The sequence below is a fragment of the Xenopus laevis genome, chromosome 7L (assembly GCF_017654675.1).
Source record: "Xenopus laevis strain J_2021 chromosome 7L, Xenopus_laevis_v10.1, whole genome shotgun sequence".
NCBI classification, from domain to species: domain Eukaryota; kingdom Metazoa; phylum Chordata; class Amphibia; order Anura; family Pipidae; genus Xenopus; species Xenopus laevis.
The window spans coordinates 22584221-22597598 of record NC_054383.1 but is presented as its reverse complement, the minus strand read 5'-3'; the positions used below and the strand labels follow the sequence as shown (position 1 = coordinate 22597598).

The 13378-nt window shown below is 38.9% G+C and overlaps 1 protein-coding gene across 3 annotated transcripts in view; it reads right to left on the bottom strand.

Moving 5' to 3' along the window:
* The window catches only part of cfap46.L (cilia and flagella associated protein 46 L homeolog), a 134416-nt gene that overhangs the window by 42166 nt on the left and 78872 nt on the right, over positions 1-13378 (bottom strand). For all 3 annotated transcript variants that reach the window (XM_018225209.2, XM_018225210.2, XM_041568660.1), the window contains 6 exons: positions 12312-12455; positions 10259-10459; positions 7478-7584; positions 6118-6303; positions 3391-3523; positions 1119-1316 (listed from right to left, as the gene is read on the bottom strand). In XM_018225209.2, the coding sequence (XP_018080698.1) occupies positions 1119-1316; positions 3391-3523; positions 6118-6303; positions 7478-7584; positions 10259-10459; positions 12312-12455 (969 nt within the window). The remainder of the gene's footprint in view (positions 1-1118; positions 1317-3390; positions 3524-6117; positions 6304-7477; positions 7585-10258; positions 10460-12311; positions 12456-13378) is intronic.

The following is a 13378-nucleotide window of genomic DNA, read 5'->3' as shown; positions in this document are numbered from 1 at the left end:
CCCCCCCACCTTACTTTACAAAACTCGAGCAGCTTTGTTTGTTTGCCTGTAGAGCAGCCGGTGACCGTGTAGAGATTCATATCTGCAGCAGTCAGAGCAAGTAAATGATTGAGGAGTTTCTTATAAACACTGTACAAATGTATTATTGGGGATAGGTTTCTTTTTGGGGATTTTATTTTTGCCTTTACATCCTCTGTTTCCAACTCCAGCTGCAGGGACAAAGATCATGGAGCCAAATTTAAACTGGGATTCTATTTTAAGAATTATTTTGCTGCAGCCATTGGTGCTGCAGAGTTGGAGAAAGTTTGTATTAAACAATACCAAAACTATAAAATCCACATTCGATTACATGACAACACAGGACCCAGTGCAGTCAGAAAATTCTGATTATTGATCAGTCTTGCTGTATCGGCTTCTGGCAGATATTATTTGACTTGTGCTGTTTTGATCATTTATGATGATCCCTAAGCAGCAGCTCAGACCACACTGAGCATGTGCACAGTCTTGGTCTTGCAAAGATGTATAACAAAGTTACAAGATGGTGACCCCCTGTGGCCAACTTTGAAAACATAAATCATTTGTTTAATAAGGCTTGTGGTGCAGTAAGTTCATGTTTATGTTTAGAATACAAAATACAGCATTTCTAGCATTATTCTATTTTAGACTTTAGTTTCCCTTTAAGATGGAGCGCACTGAATACAGGGTATTATGGGACAACAGTTATTAAATCTAACTGCTGAAGGCTCCTAGGAACCACAATTGCCACCATGTATGGTATTGATGTGCGGGCCAGGCTGAAACCCAAGGGACCATGGGCTGGGCGAGTTTGGGCCAGCTATTAACCTAGTTTTTATTTTTACACTGAACTGTTCCTTTAAAAATTTTTCTTCTGGAATATTTAATAAATCATTCAATATTCAATAAATCATCAAAATGTTGAAAGTGTGCAGGCCAATGCCAAATTTCTCATACAAGCCTAATTGTCACTGTATAGGCATGTCTCATTCCATTCTGTATGCATGTTTTTTTGGTACAAATAAAGACACTATATAAAAAAATAAAGTTCAAACAACTGTCATAGATTAGGATGAGCAACACAGTTTAGCTGCAATATTTACCTGCTCGATGGAGTTATAATCAGGAGTAGCTCTTACAAATTCTTCCACGGCTACACAAAGCCTTCCCTTTCGTTTTTCGTCTTGTAATTTCTTCCTCTGCTCTGTACTAACAAGCTGTATTATTTCCAAAGAGAGCTCTGCAAAGTGCAGCTTCATATTTGCTAGCTTTCTTGCAGCTGGCAAACTGATAGCCCCTGTCTGGAATACAAATCGGTTGATGTTAAAATATCGAACAATCGAATGCTTCACCTTTTAATTTTGAATTTGTAGAAGATTATTTACTTGATACAAAGAAACCCTGGAATTCCAGTGTAAATTACTTTTTTTTTTAAAATTCACAAGTCTGAGTGAGTCATGTGACAGAAATTACATAACTAAGGACTGATTATATCTGATGAGCTCACCAAGAACCATTTATAAGGCTATAATTTTCAAAATATTCATGGCTCTTGTGTATTTATATATTGAATAATGCACCTCATATTGTAAAATATAAGGATATTATAAGTCACCGAGACGTTCCATGACCATATAAGGCACAAAGGCGAAGGCCGAGTGCTTTTATACAAGTCATGGAACTCTGAGCTGACTTCTATTATCCCCATGTTTTACAAAAGGGGGTACTTTATTAAGGCCATATTTGTATATAGGTGACTGAGGGCTTGTGCCTAAGACGGCAGCATTTGGTGGGGGGCCCTTGGGTGCCTATATAATTAAATTTTTTTTCAAAATAACAGTTTAAAAAATCCCCCCCCCCCAGTTGCTGCTGGAGATTCACTGCTTGAATCTGGTGGTGGAGCTGGGGTGGTGAGGGGTACAGGGCCCATTTTTAGCAAACTGGGAGTGGAAGTGATGTCAAGTGCATGGGGCAGACCAGTACATCATTTATTATAATGCCCAAGTTTCATTGAGTCATGTGCCAAAAATCACACCACTAAGCACCCTTTATAAGAATATAATGTAATTCCTGTCACATGACTCACTGAAACTTTTACAATATGGGGGGACCATATATACTACACTTAGGGGCAGATTTATCAAATTGAATTGAAAATTCGAAGTAAAATTCTAATTTCGAGCTATTTGTGTGTACTTCAACTAGCGAATATTCCAAATTCTATTCAAATTTGAAAAAAATTAGAAAAGTCGAATATCGAAATTGATCATGTACTGTCTTTTTAAAACTTCGACTTCGACCATTCGCCATCTAAAACCTGCCGAATTGGGGACCTCCTAGAACCTACTTGGAGTCAATTGGTAGACTTTGAAAAAAGTAAGGTTTTTTTTTTAAAATACTTTGAATCGAATTCGATCGAATACGATCTTACTTACAGCCTATTCACCCGCAGAAAGAAACTTAGATTTTATGAATACATTTCGTTTGGTCTTTTTTATTCGAATTCCGAAGTTATGGGAGTTCAAAAAAACTCCCATTACTTCGAAATTCGACCCTTGATAAATCTGCCCCTTACTGAAACTTGTGTAGTATAATAAATAATGTGCCCCCCTGTCGCCAGATGTTAGGCTATTAGAGTTCCATGACTTGTATAAAAGCATTACACCATATCACAATATGAGTCAACATTATTACCTATATAAATAGTTATTAGTGATGTCCTCAATTGTAGCTGGCGTTTAGTGCTGTCACCTGGCTCATTTAAATGCATGTAATACATATTTACAATAAACGTGTGAAAGATAGTAGAACTTATGTACTATGTCTGTGTCTGAACTGAACTTACACTGAACTTTCCGTAGAGCTGCATTAGCTGTTGCCCTTTGTGTTCCTCTGCAGAAACAGGACTTTATACTATTAAGTGCTGCTTTGTGGTTTTTACTGAACTTTCCGTGCAATGCAGCCACTAAATTAAATGTGTGATGATAACATTGCACGATAGGAGCCAATTATCTAACATAATGAGCCAGAGCATATCAGTGTCATTGACTTCATTTTCATGCTTGGCTTTAACACTGTCAGTGCCTTCTAAATAAGTGAGAAGTGATGTGCAGTGGTTTTGTCTTCTAGTATTAATGAAGGTGTATTTGTGATAACCCTATGACGTCAGTTGAGGCTGATGATTAATCTTGATGATGTGATGCATCAGAGTCACATGACCAGTTATTATTCCATCTCACTTACTCCTTAAATAATAGATTTAAACCCATAAAGATACCGCATGGAAAAGAATCATTCTCCATTAACATATGAGAGCTTGTGTACCGGGAAATACACTCCCCTCCCTGCACTAAAGAATAAAACGTTGTAGTTCACCTCTTGTGGAAACAAGCTCTGAATATTGAATAGTATTTCTTCTTGCAGATTAATGGCTGACTCTGCAGTAAAGTATGCATCTAAGAAGTAACGGTGCTTATCTTCTTCATCCTTCACAGAGCTGGCAAGAATTCTTTGGGGGAAAAAGCAAAATGACATAAATAGTGTTGCACGTTTGATACTTTATAGATATTTCTAATTGCCAGAATAGGTCAAAATATTCCCCAAACACGTGGGGGCCTATTTATCAACAGTCTCATTTTCGTGGTGTTAGTGGTTTGTTAAACCACAACCAAATTCACAAACTCTTAGGGGGTTATTTATCAAGGTCCGAATTTATCTCAGTATTTCTAAGCAACTCCAATTGCACAAATGGACCTTATTTATGAAGAAAAAAAGCCCGAAAAAATAGGGCCGGGCAAACTTCTGAGCTTTCCCCGAAAACTCTGAATTGTTCGTAGAGTTTTTTGCGCAGAAACCACAAACTCATCGAATATTGGTACGGACATCAGCACAGACACTGGGACCTTCCCCATTGACTTATACAGGACCTTGAGAACTTTTAGATGCCGGGGTTTCAAAATTCTGAGTTTAGACTTTAATAAATCTCGAAAAACTCATCGTTTTTTTTCCTCCGAAAACTACAAATTATTCGAGGTTTGGATATTCGGAGCTTGATAAATAACCCCCTAAAACTACGAATGTCATGACTGCATTAAAAAATCTGAATACCTCAGAAACCTCTAAAATTTGGGTTTTTAAGACAATTCATAGCGAAAATAAAATATGAAAACCACTAAGGGGATTCTTTACTAAAATCTTAATGAATCTCATATTTTATAAAAACACACAAAGCTCCCATTCCAGATTTGACCTTATTTATTAATAAAATAACACAAATTAATTGGATTGTGGAAAAAATAATAAAAAAAAAAGAGCGAAAACCAAAATCGCTCGAATTTTTCTGTCTTTTTTCCTGAATCACTCGATTGACAAAAAAACCCTGATAAAGTCGGATTTTCAGGCTAAACCCAGCACAAACCACGATAACTTCAAATTGAAATAGGTGCCTCTCCCATTTACTTATACATAACCTCGAACGGAGATTGCGGATTTTCGTATTCTGTCTTATTGCAGCATAAGGGTATAAAAATTTTAGTTTTTGCCCCAAAAAGTCCAACCAGATTAATTTGAGGTTTAGAAAATAACCCCCTAAAAGTCTGAATAGATTTAGGGGCCGATTCACTAACTTCGAGTGAAGGATTCTAAGTAAAAAAACTTCGAATTTCGAAGTGTTTTTTGGGCTACTTCGACCATCGAATGGGCTACTACGACTTTGAATCGAAGGATTCGAACTAAAAATCGTTCAACTATTCGACTATTCGATAGTCGAAGTACTGTCTCTTTAAGAAAAAACTTCGACCCCTAGTTCGCCATCTAAAAGCTACCAAACTCAATGTTTCCTAAGTTTTTTTGATCGAAGGATATTCCTTCGATCGTTGGATTAAAATCCTTCGAATCGTTCGATTCGAAGGATTTTATCGTTCGATTGAAGGAATAATCCTTCGATCGCACTATTTACGCTAAAATCCTTCGACTTCGATATTCGAAGTCGAAGGATTTTAATTCCCAGTCGAATATTGAGGGTTAATTAACCCTCGATATTCGACCCTTTGTGAATCGGCCCCTTAGAGTGGTCTAAAAAGGTTAGCACAGCTCCCACTGACTTCTATAGGACCTCAACAACTTTTACCTGGCAAAGTTTTGTCTTAGTGGTTTTTGTGGTTTACACACTTGGGGGCAGATTTACTAAGGTTCGAATGGTTAATTCAAATTTTAGAATTTTTTTGGGTCAAAACTCACCACCAACTCAAATTTGAATTTGAATGTGACATTTATCACCCCTCGACCAAGGAAACAGTTCTAATTTGACTGTTCTCCTTAAACCTGCCGAGTTCATGTAGAAGTCAATGGCAGAGGTCCCTTGAACTATTTGAAGATGTTAATAGTAGTGATGAGCCAAATTTTTGCTTCGAAAATTCCACCCCATAGACTCCAATGGGAGAAAACAAAATGTCAAAAAAATTTGACGAGCAAAAGTCAAGTTTTTTCTTTTGGAGGAAAACTTTAAGTCGAATTTGGCTTGAATTCGATTCGAGTTTTTGGGTCGGGACTATTTGATCAAATTTTAGACATTCAAATTTTATCATAAATAACATACCATACGGATTTATTAGAGTTTTAAAAAATTCACATTACTCTAAAATTCGACCTTTGATAAATAACCCCCTTAATAAAATATTAAATTTAGAGCTTTTTAAAATAATGAGAAAATTATGAATTTTTGGAGATTTGTGGGAAAAAAATGGATATACTATTATAATTAAATTACCCCCTTAATAATAATTTTCTTCAAACAGCTAGCAAGCAAGTGGTCTATTGGTTTAAATCTTAACCTGCCCCCAAGTGCTATAACAGGGATAGAATCAATTTTAAAACATAATGCACTTAGAGATCTTTAATGTTAATTAATAGATTTATTTTAACTATTGGTCCTTGTGGGGTGACCAAAGGTGAACATGTTTAAATAAATCTATACAGTAAATGCCAATGCCCAGTAGTATACATTCTTTTCTAAATTGCTGTGTTTTCCATGACAGCTGAGTATATGTAACCATGTTTTCTTTGTAGAATGGTATGGAACTGTGTAATAATAAAGAAAATTACCTGAGGGCGTTAGAACGTTCTGTCATTACTTCAGCTCTTTTCTCCTTATGCCCATAGCGAAGAAGATCATTTTCTATTTGTCTCATTTCATCACATATTTCAAGCATCTTTACAGTTACATGAGACGGTGATGCAGAGCTAGAATTCATCAAGGCTTGGGCTACTTGTTGGTCAATTGAAAGTTTCCTTCAAAACAAAAAAAAAGAAGCATAAAGTATTAAACATAGGATTATCAAACCTCAAATGCATACTCTGGCCCTTTAAGAATTCAAATTTGACCACCGAAAACCTGCCAAATTTCTTTTTAAGTCAATGGGAGAGGTCCAGAAATCAATTCTGAGTTTTTAAAACTCAAATCGAATTCAATTCAATTTCGATTAGAGTTTTCAGGTCGATCCTATTCACCCGAGTTTAAATGATTAATTGATTTTATTAATAAATTTCATAGGAGTTTATGGGAGTTTTAAAAAACTCCCACATATTCGAAATTAGACCCTTGATAATTCTGCCCCTAATAGTTGAGATTTGGAAACCTGTCTTGAGAGCTAAAAGTGCCTGTGGCAATAGGCAGAAAAGCTACAGGCATTAAGCAGAGGTCAGCTTAAAATAGTTACAACTTTTATTGTAGTTTTATATAACAGCATATAGACCTATGGGCCTTTTAGTACTAATAAACATTAACAAATACCCATCACAGCAATCTGTCCATGCACCATGCATGGCAACACATATGATATAATTGCATATAGGGAGGAGCAGTTTTCTTCTTGTACTTAGTTTCCCTTTAGAGACACATAAAATAATGCAGTATTCTGGACTTAGGAGGAAGCTAACACTCAAGAACAAGCAGGAACACAGTTCAAACAGAGGGTATCTAAAGGGTAAATAAACAGTAACATAAAAAAATAAAAATGTCTAAAATAAATTAAAATATAATGTACAGCTGTCCTGCCCTGGTACTAAAGTTTATATAAAAAAGGCAAAAAGGCAAAGGATATATAGCAGATAACAGGAAAGCCCTGTAGAATACAATGGTATTTTATCTGTTATCTACTAGGTGACCTGTGCCACTTCTTTTTTTCAGCTTGAAAGGCTGCCCCCATGGCTACTCGGCCGCTTGGTTATATAAACTATAGTAGTGTTTCTGAAGCAAACACAGGGCTGCAGTACATTATATTTGAATTTCTTTTAGACACTTCTATTTATTGGTGTTACTGTTCCTTTAAGCAATCCTGGACCGAATCCTGGATTCAGTGCATCCCTACTTAATTAGTGCTTAGGTAATTAAGCACATGGCAAAAGGTGTTTATGTCTAAACTTCTGTTACCGTCCTCACTAAAAGGAGCCGTTACAAACCTACCTGACATGCAATGATGCCATGAACAATCCATTTTGTGCTTCTCTGTTACTCTGTTTTTGTAACATGGTGTTTAAAGCAGTCATAGCAGTTTCCAAAATTTTGCAAGCCTGAAAAAAAAAAGTATTACCGTATATACTCGTGTATAAGCCGACCCGTGTATAAGCCGAGGTACCTAATTTACCTAAGAAAACTGGAAAAATTTATTGACTCGTGTATAAGCCTAGGGGCTGATTGAAAATCAATCTGTACCTGCACCCACTGAATAACAATGAAAGGTAGGCCTGCCCACAGTTTAAAAAAAAAAAATTGTAAGCACACCAGTCACAGTAAAATAACTTATAACTCAACCAGGGGCAGAGAGATGGAGAGATGCAGCAACTACATACGAGGCTCCTTCTGCGGTCCCAACAGTGTGCAGGACACATGTAAATGTTTACAGTCCGCAGCAAGAGCTTTGAAATTCCTCTGCTTATTTTGGTCACAAACTCTTCTAGGAGAATATGGCCTGGATGGGGAAAGGGGGTCCAATAATCCCATTATTATAAATAAGCCCCTGTTTAGCAGTTGGTGCTGCCATGCTGGTTCCTGTAGGGAGAAGATAATCCATATAGAATACAGGGCTAGCAGTGGGTGCTGGGAAATAACACAACACTTTATACAAAAGGGCCCTGGTCCTGCTAACTCCATGCCTGAATATGGTCAGGACTCTGTGACTGACTGTCACGATCGCCGCCCGGAGCAGGTCCAGGAGCTCCGGGCGGCGCGTCCTTCCCTGCCGGCGTCGCTCCCAAAATGGCGGCGCCCATGGCCGCCACGTGGGTAGCGGCGCCGGCGCCTCTACCCACGTGGCGGCCATGGGCGCCGCCATTTTGGAAGGACGCCGGCAGGGAAGGACGCGCCGCCCGGAGCTCCTGGACCTGCTCCGGGCGGCGATCGTGACAGTCAGTCACAGAGTCCTGATGCGCTATGGGAGAGGGAGGTGTGTTGGGGCCGCAGAAGGAGCCTCGTATCCGGTGAGGGATTGGCTACAGTATCCGGTGAGGGATTGGCTACAGTATGTGCGTATGACCCGCGTATAAGCCGAGGTCGAGTTTTTCAGCACATTTTGGGTGCTGAAAAACTCGGCTTATACGCGAGTATATACGGTACGTTTTGTAAAAACATGCACAGTTGAACTATGAATAGAAACATCACTGATTCCAGTTTTTATTTAGATTATTAGTGATGGGCGAATTTATTTGCCAGGTGCGAATTCGCGGCGAATTTGCTCGATTCGCCGCCAGAGAATAAATTCACCCGAAAAAATATACTGGCGTCAAAAACGGGCGCTGGCGTCAAAAAAACCTTAGATTTTTCAAATCCAGCATCTTTTTTTTTTGACGCACGCTGCCATACAGCGTGCATTTCCGCGCCGAAACAAGGCGAAAAAATGTTAAGAGATTTATTATTAGGGATGTAGCGAACCGCCGATAATGTGTTCGCGAACGCCGTTCGCGAACACCGGCAAAAAATGCGAACAGTTCGCGAACTTCGAACATCCGAAAATCGTTCGATTCGAACGATCGAAGGATTTTAATCGTTCGATTTTAGCGACCGAATGGTCGAATGGTCGAACGATTTTGACGCGAACGCCTATTGGCGAACGTCGCGCGACGTTCGCGAACTTGCGGCGGATGCGAACAGCCGATGTTCGCGCGAACAAGTTCGCCGCAGAACAGTCCGCGACATCCCTATTTATTATACCCGAAGATGGAAATAGCTCTAATCCCAAAATTCACCATCTAAAACCTGTAGAAGTCAATAGCAGAGTCCCTTGAACCATTTGAAGATGTTAATAGCTTTCATGATGTTTAAGTTTTTTTCTGTGGGTTTCTATTAAAACTTTTTTTTCAAAAGTTTTTTCCTGAGGAAAACTCAATCAGAGTATTCCAGTTTTTCAACCCAGCTACACTGATTCAAGTTTTTTACATTCAAGTTTTTCCTTAAATTAGAAACCATTCGAGTTGAGTAGTGATCGGCGAATTTGCCCTGAAAAATTTCCGAAATGCATTGAAGTCAATGGGCGTCAAATTATGTTGACGCGCGTCAATTTTGACGCCCGCGACAATTTTTATACGTCTGCGTATTTTGTCCAAATTCATTAAAGTCAATAGGCGTCCAAATAATTTTGACACGCAACAATTTTTATGCGCGCAACTATTCTGACGCGTGATCTAATTTTTTGACACGGCGGATTTTCACTGCAGTTTTGCTGATTTATTCCGTGCCAGCGAAACACATAAATTCGCCTGGAGAATTTATTTGCCCATCACTAGTTGTGAGTCCATTCGAGGTCTAAAAAAAGCTCTAAAATTCGACCTTTGATAAATAATCCCCTTACTGTACTGTATGTACACAGGGTTAGACTGGGGGGTTCGGGGCTCACTGGGGCTGCTGTCCAGGGCCCCCCTCCAGACCCCTGGCCCCTGCAATGCCCCCCCTGACGTGCCGCCCCTCGGCCAAGCGCTTACGTTTTTGCGCAGGCGTCCACGCGCACTACATTTTACGGTGATTGTGGCAGGAAGGAGTGTGCAAATCATGCAGGAAGGAAGAAGCGTGCAAAAAGAGCCTGCCTCCAGGGCCTTCCGCATGCATGCAAGAAGCCGGCGTGTGGAGCAAACTGTTTTTTTGGGGTTTTTTTTTGGGGGGGGCGGCATATTGGAGGAGGTCTGGGTCGGCAGCCCAGTCCGACCCTGTATGTACATTTCATATCCATGTTCACAAATATATTCTGCAGCATACCTGCTTTTCTTTGCCATCTTTGTTTTCACCTAAAACTGCCTCCGTCATGGAAATAGTGGTCCTATACCACAACTCTGTTGTTCTTTCTATTTGTTGTATCTCCTTAAGCAGTGCCTGTGCTTGCCCGTGGTTTCTCTCACTATTAGCTAACACGGATAAAAGGTACAGACATTTTGACTGATCTTGTCTATCCCCAGTCTCCTGTAACAGAAAAAGAGAACACATTTTTTTTACCTGCTTTTGACTTCTATGTCTAGTGCATATACATTTCTTTGTCAAGTTTGTCAAACCAATTTAACTTAGCAGCAAAAGGCATAATAATGGGGGCTCTGTTCATTTCACCGTGGCTTATGAGTAGTTTCAAATCAAATGATCCCTATGGACCATATATACTTGGTCTTTCATGATGTAAACCATTCTCACATTTCCCAAATGTATACAGTATATATTCCAGTTTTCAAAGACATTTATTTATTGGTTTCATGGTTTGCTATCTGCTTAAGTAGATATGTTTCTAATATGGGCATGGCTGTGTTGGTGTTTTAAGAATCAGAATGAAATAGTGTTTTACAATCCTGAATCCCCAGATAAACTGGACTATATTTCTTAGCATCCTTTCACCTCTGATTTCATTTTATGATAAAGTTCTGTGAAATGTAATCCAGAAACATCTGGAGACCCAATAGTAAAAGATGTCATCTAATCACATATCAGATATTTTTCAGATTATCTCCTGCTCCTACTTTAAGCAATCTTCTTGCATCAACCAACAAATATAGAAGTGACTTGTGTCAAATGAAATGAAAATTAAACCACCTGAAAAGGCATAAGGGAAGTTGTTCAAGATTGTTATCTAAGAAAACTATGCACATAGCTTAGAGTCTTCTAGAGGAGTAGTACATCAAGGATGTGGAGTTGGTACATAAATCCTTCGACTCCGACTCCAACCCCTCTGTTTTTAAAGGAGCAGTACCACCATAAACTGAATATGTATCTAAGTAATTAAAATATAATGTGTTGTTGCCCTGCACTGGTAAAACTAATGTGTTTGCTTCAGAAAGACTACTAGTTTATATAAACAAGCTGCTGTGTAGCCTTGGGGGCAGCCATTCAAGATGGAGAAAAGGCTCAGGTTACACAGCACATAACAGATACGTCCAGTCCAAGCATAAAAAATGTGAATGTGTAGTGGACTGTCAGGCTGTCTTGTTACTAGGGATGCACCGAATCCAGGATTTGGTTTGGATTCGGCCTGGATTTGGCCTTTTTCAGCAGGATTAGATTCGGCGGAATCCTTCTGCCTGGCCCAACCAAATCCAAATACTAATTTGCATATGCAAATTAGGGGCAGGGAGGGAAATCGGGTGACTTTTTGTCACAAAACAAGGAAGTAAAAAAGGGTTTTCTCTTCTCATCCCTAATTTGCATATGCAAATTAGAATTTGGTTCGGTATTCTGCCAAATCTTTTGTGAAAGATTCGGGGGTTCGGCCGGATCCCTACTTGTTACATGCCACTTGTACAATAGGGGACTTGTGGCTTAAAGAGATTTTTTTTTACTGATCTTTAATCTCATAAGACTTAACTGTTCAGTGTGATCATATGTTTAACCTGCCATGAGCTATTATATGAAACATCCAAAACACCTCATTGTGCTGTACAATGTGCTGTAGCCATCTTCAAGACACACTTCTGTCACCAAGACTCAGATTTCAATCTTTTATTAATAAACCCATCTTTTTCAGGGACACCTTTTTCTTATGAAAGCAGTTATTTTTAATACCAAACTACATTCCTTATAATGGACACTGTTTTTGGCTCCTCCTGCCTTGCTGCACTTTAGAATAAAGTTCAACTCATATGATACACCTGCCACTGTATACAGAGTTGGATTAGGCTACCTATATTTAGTGGCTCATTGCTTTTTCTTCTGTAGAACAGTTCTACTTTAAATCCTTGCAGAAAAATTCACGTTTCATGTAATAATAGCGTCTCCACCTACAGCCAGTTAGCTTTCCTTAACTATAGAATAAGTCCTCAGGATTTTAGCACACCTGAAAAGATTTGTAAGCTTCTGAAAGTAGAAGTCGTGCTGGTTGAAAATAGCCAAGCTGAATGAGCACGTCTGCTTTTTCCATCCACAAATACGGAAGGGACATTCCACTTATTCCTTTTCCATCTTCATGCAGTCTTAATATCTAAAAAACATAATAAAACATATACTGTATACTCAATACATATAAGCAAAACAAATGAGCAAGCCCTCAAACAGAAATCAACAGACCTGGGTGTGAAATCAACAAAGTACTGCACTTTACAGGGCTTAAAACATGGCAGTGGCATTACACAAGAATCACAGTATTATGTTACCACCACCACACTAGACTGTTTGTAAGTGATATTTAGGTGTGGGCAGTGTTAGTTTTGTGCCTCATATACTGCTATAAACTTAAAATGAGTTGTCTTGGTCTCATTTGGTCTTGGTCTCAAACTTTAAAAGCTTTGTCTTGTTCTCATCTGGGCACAACCCCTTTTTCCCCATTTCAGATGGGACAAACCATATGTGCTTTAACACGGTTGTTTTAAAGTAATAGGCTATTTTCTTCCACCTTCCCATATATAGGCCAGATTTTTGCAGAGCTTTTGTCCCAGTTGGTTGACTGTTGAACCTATACTCCGGTCTCTGATCTAAGCCAGTCTATGCTACAGAACTCTTTAGCATCTTCAGAGTGACTGTTGGCCTCTTTGTAGCATCTCTAACAAGTTCCCTTCTAGTTTGCAGGGAGCTTTAAGGTACTGACTTTTCTAGACATTATCTGGATGGTTTGACAAGGCTTACACTTATAACTGAACCACTGGACAGGGAACGCCTTACGATTGTCTCTTTAAAAGGGTTGTTCAACTTTAGATAAACGTTTTTATGATTTAGAGAGTGATATTCCGAGACAATTTGCAATTGGTTTTCATTTTTTATTAATTGTGGGCTTTTAGTCATTTTGCAGCAGCTCTCCAGTTTGTAATTTAAGCAATCTGGTTGCTAGGGTCCAAATTACCCTAGCAACCATGCATTGATTTGAAAAAGAAACTGGGATATGAATAGGAGTGACCTGAATAGAAAGAT